The sequence below is a fragment of the Phragmites australis genome, chromosome 4 (genome assembly GCF_958298935.1).
Source record: "Phragmites australis chromosome 4, lpPhrAust1.1, whole genome shotgun sequence".
Lineage (NCBI taxonomy): Eukaryota > Viridiplantae > Streptophyta > Magnoliopsida > Poales > Poaceae > Phragmites > Phragmites australis.
Window position 1 is genome coordinate 42,875,358 of NC_084924.1, and position 6,413 is coordinate 42,881,770.

The following is a 6,413-nucleotide window of genomic DNA, read 5'->3' on the forward strand; positions in this document are numbered from 1 at the left end:
TCTTTTGACTTGCGAATTGCAAATGAAATGGAGAGAAATGGAGACAAGCTGAGTGAATCGTGAGCCACGAGCCAACAGCAGTAGATCGATGGGCTGGTGGTTGACTGCTTAACCCACGTTGGAAATATGCTTGCTGCGAGACCCATAATGGATTGCTATGGAAGCTTGCTGTAGTAACTAGAACGGCAACTAGAGTGAGGTGAATAGACGCCTCAACAAATTTTTTTCAAAATAGATGGTCTTTTCCTATTTCTTACCTAACGCATCTCAAAACGCTCAAACGGAAGTAAAAGAATTAGAGACAAAACAATAAGAGTAGTTCCATGGCAACATGATTCCATAGATGGAATATGAACTATAGGTTCCATTCAAGACCATTCCATATGTCTTTGTGCACAAAAACTCGTAACTTTCAAAGAAACTAGAGAAGATGAACACCGGACAAGGTTATCCTCCAAGATGATAGTCTAGTGGTAATGGGACTTAAGACCCGCTCAAATACATGAGTATGTGAGCGTTTAAGCCACTAGCATCAAGAAAAATAACCCTGTACAGGTGAAAAACTGCAGCTCAAAGAAAAGATCTCCGGGCAAGGAAGCTCTCCAATTGATGATCTAGAGGCAAAGGTACTCAAGACCTATGAGCATACACTTGTATGTGAGTTTTTATGCCTCTAGCAACAAGAAGAATGATGTCACAAGGTGCTGAAATTTCAGCCTAAAAACCAAAACTGAAAGCCGAAAAACTTGCAAACTTGCATGGGAACCAATAGAGAAAAACTAGAAGGAGAGGAATTCAAGCATATACAAAAATATAAACTTAATTACTCAAAGAGATCAGTCCTATTTTAAATGGATTATAAAGATTTATCTCTCAAAACTCTCACCTATTACATAAGCTAAGCACTCATCATTCTCTTCTCTAAAACCCTAGCTCTAAAGCTCTCAAATGGGTGGTATAAGGGGACTCAAGTGGCTGGTTCAAAACTCTCTTTAGCCCTACCCCTCTATTTATAGGCCTAGGAAACTTGGTCCTTAAGTTTCCTAGCTTTTCCCCAAAATACTCCACTCTTGTAGTGCACTCCTACCTACCACCGAGAGTATTTTGGTCAATTTTCTTCTCTATTCATCGGACGGCCGCGACGCCTTCATGACTTAGCTTCGCCTCGACGCAAGCTTCACGATGGTGCCACATACTCCTCCAATCCTCCCACGGTTTTGAGGCCAAACCGAACCAAACCGCGAAACCGCCTGCACGCTTCTCAAAGCGTGACTCACCGCCTTGCTTACACTTTAAGCAAGCGCTTCGATGTCGACACATGTACTCCGTCATGCGATCCTAACTGCCGGCAAGTCTCTCTCGCTTCCGATCCCTCGGGCCGCCTTGTCACTTGCACCGGCATCCCCTTCGCTTAACTTTGTCAACACGCCGTCTTCATCCGCCTTCAATGCTTTGCTTGACCTCCACGTGTTTAGCTAAGATCACCCTTAACTTCGCCCGGCCTCCTTGATCGTCTGGCACCAAGCACTCCGCTTGGCCCCGATTATCCCGCCGTCGACCGCCAAGTTGCATCCATCACCTGCACACCATGAGACAAGCAAAACACATATCTCCAACTCCAATTCCAATTAATCTATAATCAATATGCTCAAATGAAATCTCAAATCAATTCAAATCACATTAAAGCTCACGCAAAATCGAAGATCATCAAACCAAATAAATGACAATATCAATCACTCATCACAAGAAAATCAAGACACATTTTAACTTGATTTCTCACTTATCCATAGTGGGTGATTGGTTGTGCCTGACTGTCTGTGTGCCCTGCTGGCTGCGGCCCTGGTGCACGAGCTGAAAGGAGGGGTGCATATAAGGTTATTATGGGCCGGTATACTAGTAAAAAAAAAAAAAAATTGGATGGCTTCGCCCTGGTTACAGCAAAAGATCAAAAGGGGGAAAAAAGCTGTCGTCACTCTCCAAGTCACGTTCTTCTTCCTCCCTCTCAGCGTTTGAAAATTTTCAACGGTACGTGATCTCAGAGGCCCAACTGATCATGCATCATCATGCATGGAACCATGCTGTTGCTGGTTTCTCCCTCGAACTGCGTGGTATAGGCCGTTGACTCTTGTTGTCGTATGGCATTGACACATTGTCCCGTGTTTGAAACGAGTCCAAGTCCAAGCCCTTGTTGTCGTATGATATTGTCAAAAGTTTTTTGTATTTTAAAATCTCAGTTCGAGCCAAACACATGCTGAATTGATCAATGCGAGAGGTAAGCAACAATCAATCACAGAGAGATCGGCAAGCGGCGGGTGCAGAAAGGGGTCGATTTTACTCACATTTTGAGGGCTGTTATTATACACGGGTTCAAGAATATCATAGGCACTAAGAACTGGGAGAGAGAAAAGGTTGGCAAAAGATGATATTAGCATAATATAGCATCGGATTATGTTGTATGGAGAAAATTCTCTGATCGCCTGAATGGATTCAAGCGGCACCAGATCAGATCCTCTGCGGCTGCTGGTGGTGGAGTCCGGCGTGCCGGCGAAGCGGCGGCTGCACCGGCTTCTGCTTGAACTTCTCGCCGACGATGGATATCAGGCCGCCGAGCGGCGGGCGCATCTTGGCGCGGTAGGATATCTCGTCGTACGGCCGTCGGTAGAAGCGCAGGAACGGGAGGAAGGACTCGCGCTCGCGCTCGCCGCGGCTGGCCTGCCCGTCCTTACGGAACGCGAAAAGCATCGACGGTGACTGCAGGAATGACGGCCGCGGTGTCCGCGGGAACTGCTGCTGCGGCAGAAGCAGCGGCGGGGTCTTCTGGCCCTTGTTGGCGGCGGACGGCGTCAGCGGCACGCCGTTGCCGCCGCCGCGCTGGAAAGGCGGCGTGGCCGCCGTCGAGCGCAGCGCGGCGGGCGAGGCGAAGGAGAAGGAGCGCGCGGATAGCGGGGACGCGCCGACGAGCGACGGGCTGCTGGAGGTCGGCACCACGGAGCGCGAGCCCACCGACGCCGGGATGGTCGAGAGGTACCACGGCTTGATGGGGTTGTCGGTGGGGGTGACGGAGAACCGGGACGAGGCCGAGCCCACGCCCGCCTTCCCCACGACCGCCGATGCCGGCTCGAACCGCAGCGACGCCGTCCGCGGGTACGCCGTGAACGACGCGTCCTCCAGCGAGTCCTCGAAGTCCAGCGAACTCACCACCGCCGTCGCCGGCGCCAGCTCCACGAACGGCCTCACTCCCTGCGCACAACAAAAATGCATGTTACTGCTACGTTTCTTGGCTTGATCAATGCTGATTGCTGCACACATAAGAAAAGCAACACGGCCGACGACGCGTACCTTCCAGAGAACGGAGAAGAGAGAGGGCGGGTCGATTACGAAGGCGCGGTGGAGGCGGCCGGCGTAGTAGTCGGCGACGATCTTGAGCGTGCCCATAAGCAGGTTGAGGAAAGCCGACGCCGACCGGAAAAAGCCTGCACCGCAGAAAAAAAAAGATTCGGTTTCTCTAATGAGGATATATTTATTTCAGTGGAAGATTATAAAAATTAGTAGTTTATAGATTGTAGAGTGTAACAAGCTGGATTACAAAATCCGTATAAGTTAGTGAAAAACAGATTGTTAAATTGTTAGAATATAAAGACTAAACTAGATTGTTTCAATCTAAAAATTAGATTTTAAACACAATCTGCCTACTCTCTCGATTCTCATTCCCCCTGTAACCCTGCAGATTCTACGGCTCGCACTTTCCCGCAGCGAAATCAATCATTTTTCTTACTCCTCGTTTCAAACCGCACCGGCGGGAAGCAAGCAGCCGAGCATGGAGGGAGGACCTCCCCCAAAAGCGGCAGCCGTGCCTGCCACTGCATGCAGCGTGGAAGCCTACCTAAAGCGTTCGTTCGGTCAAGGCCTGGGGACCACGCCACGCGCGGAAGCAGCGGCGGCGACCCGACCGGACCCGAGGACGCCGGGGACAGCGAGCGCAGGCGCAGAACCGATGCCGCAGCTGGTGCGATGGGTACGAGAGCAGAGGGCTTCACCGAGCCAGCCGCATGTGCGCGTCTGGCCGGTGGAGGCGGTACTGGTAGTAGGCCAATGCGCACTGACCGAGCAGTGCCTGGCTCTTGCAAGGCAATGTCGAATACGAATGCTGCTTCTCTGACTGATTTTTCTTTCATTTCTGGAGGAGCAGAGGACAAATACTACCAAGAAGAAATGGAGCGTAGCGCACTGTATTTTGTATTTGTTCTGACTGAGGATGAGAAGGATCGGTGGCTTACTTGCATCGAAGAGGAGGACGAACTGGTCCACGAAGCGGGACATGCACGCGACGGCCACCTCCAGCGTGAATACCAGCAGGCGCACGAACCTGCATGGAAGAAGGAAGTTGAAGCATCGAGGCGTTCAGGCTCCAGCAGGGAGAAAGAAAGAAAGAAACCAGGCAGTGTTTAATGAGTGCTAGTTCTTACGATTTCTGGGAGTGGAACTTTGGGTAGTCCTGCTTGATTCGAAACACCTACAGAGAGAAACAAATCAAATTCCGGTCAGAACTCAGCGCGCTTGCTGTAGCATATCTACACGCATCTAGCAGGTAGCAAGGTCCGTGCGTAAGCGTACCACGACTGGGCGCCCGTCGTCGTCGTGCCCGGCGACGAAGGCCACGCCGTCGGCGAGCTCGGCGGAGAACTCGTCGGCCATGATGTGATCTGTCCACCACAGAGAAAGGCAGCCCCGTTAGCCCTTCACAGATAATCAGTCAATTGTTCGAACATAATAGCAACAAGGATTGCACTATTGCAGCCTGTACTTGCTTGGAAATTCTAGGAATGAACCAAATCGGCAGCGCAATAAATTCGCCGCGCGAACAGCGACTTGATTAAAATGCACTGTGCCGTAGGTATGAGCTGTAAGAACAGAACACAACCCAAACAGAGCATAGCAGAGCAGCATTAATGGATTGCTAGCTCCTTTTGTTTCACGTCCCAACCACCACATATTTCGAAAAAAAGAAAAGAGGACCTGAGACTGAGACGAAAGCCTCAGACCTCAGTAAATGAGGGAGCGAGAGGAATGGAAGCTGAGCGTACCAGCTCCGACGGTCTCCCTCCATGACAGGACGGTTCTCAGGTGCTTCGCCGCCTTCTTGACGCTGTCCCCCCGCGACCGCAGGAACCGCTCAACGCACGTGTCGTTGCAGTACTGTGCCTGCTCGAACACAAGAACAAACCAAGCTTAAGCAAACGATCAGAGATAGAGAAGTATGCACGGTGTTCCTTGCAAGAAAGTGGCGCACCTGCTTGGCGGAGAGCGGCGCCTGCTTGCGCAGCAACTTCCGGACGGCCTCGATCTTCTCCCTCTCCTTGGCGTCCACCTTGTCCATGGCCATGGCAGCAACCTTCGCGAAGAGGAAGAGGGGAGGGGGAAGGAGAAGGGGGAGTGTGAACTGCGAAGCGGGGTGGTGACCGGTGAGAGAACTGAGAGAGGAAAAGAGTAGCGAGAGGAGTGAGTTTTATAAGCCGGACCGGGTGCCGAAATCACAGGTGTTGGCAGCCGAGGCTGCGCGCTGACGGCGAACGGAAACGGACGTTGGCTCCCGCAGGCACCTACGGTTTGGACGTCCACACTTTCGCTGGTATTCTTCCACCCGCCTAGGTGATTTCAAGCCACGGGGCACGTCTGATCTAAATATTAGATGATAGTTATTTTTTACATCTTATGACCGTGTCTTTTTGACATGAACGTTAGAGGAATCGGTTCTGATTTTTAGTAAATTAGTGTACCATTCACATGTTTGACGTGTATATTTTTAGGATATACATTTAAAAATACATCTAATAAATAATATAAAAAAAGAATCATAATTCCAGTGGATACTTCACAGTGTCTATGGCTTGTTTTCGTGAGTGCCACGGTACATGGAATCAAGGCTGCAAACAATACATGCAATGTATTATGTCCAACTCCATCCACGAATACTTTTAGGCTATACATTTAAGAAAGCACATAATAAATATTATAAAATTTTGAATCAAAATTGCAACACATGCTTTATGGTGTCTACTGTTTAAGAACCTTATAAATATTATAAAATTTTGAATAAAAATTCCAACGGATACTACATAGTGTCTATGACTTATTTTCGAAAGTGACACGTCATAATGATACAAGGCTGGAGACCATACATACAATGCATTTTGTCCAACACCAGCTCCATCTCATTAATGTTTTCAATTTTACATTCACATTCCTTCATCTCTCTCCTTTTTCAGCTTCCAAGTTCTTTCCCATCTCCTCTTCTCTCTCATGCTCATCACATTCCACACCAGTCAACAGTAAAGCACTGTTTGGTTAGGTTTTTTCTAGCTTCTGCTTCTCAGAAGCCGGAAGCCAAACCAAATAGGCTATTGAGAAGCTGA

At 49.3% G+C, this 6,413-nt stretch overlaps 1 protein-coding gene across 1 annotated transcript; it reads right to left on the reverse strand.

Annotated features, from left to right (window-relative positions):
* Nucleotides 1-2,104: 2,104 nt before the first annotated feature.
* Nucleotides 2,105-5,464, reverse strand: LOC133914433 (uncharacterized). The gene is made up of 7 exons (XM_062357536.1): nucleotides 5,291-5,464; nucleotides 5,085-5,202; nucleotides 4,615-4,703; nucleotides 4,467-4,513; nucleotides 4,278-4,366; nucleotides 3,340-3,473; nucleotides 2,105-3,240 (listed from the first exon to the last, which is right to left on the reverse strand). Exons 1-7 carry the CDS (start codon nucleotides 5,381-5,383, stop codon nucleotides 2,503-2,505), a joined length of 1,308 nt encoding a protein of 435 aa, XP_062213520.1. The 5' UTR covers nucleotides 5,384-5,464; the 3' UTR covers nucleotides 2,105-2,502.
* Nucleotides 5,465-6,413: the final 949 nt, after the last annotated feature.

Bases quoted from the DNA above. Each gene is read 5' to 3' on its own strand.
- LOC133914433 (XM_062357536.1), bottom strand. From the start codon at position 5,383: ATGGCCATGGACAAGGTGGACGCCAAGGAGAGGGAGAAGATCGAGGCC. The intron at 5,203-5,290 runs GTGCGCCACTTT...GTGTTCGAGCAG, and splicing joins CGCCGCTCTCCGCCAAGCAG to GCACAGTACTGCAACGACAC. The intron at 4,367-4,466 runs GTAAGAACTAGC...TCTTCCATGCAG, and splicing joins AAGTTCCACTCCCAGAAATC to GTTCGTGCGCCTGCTGGTAT.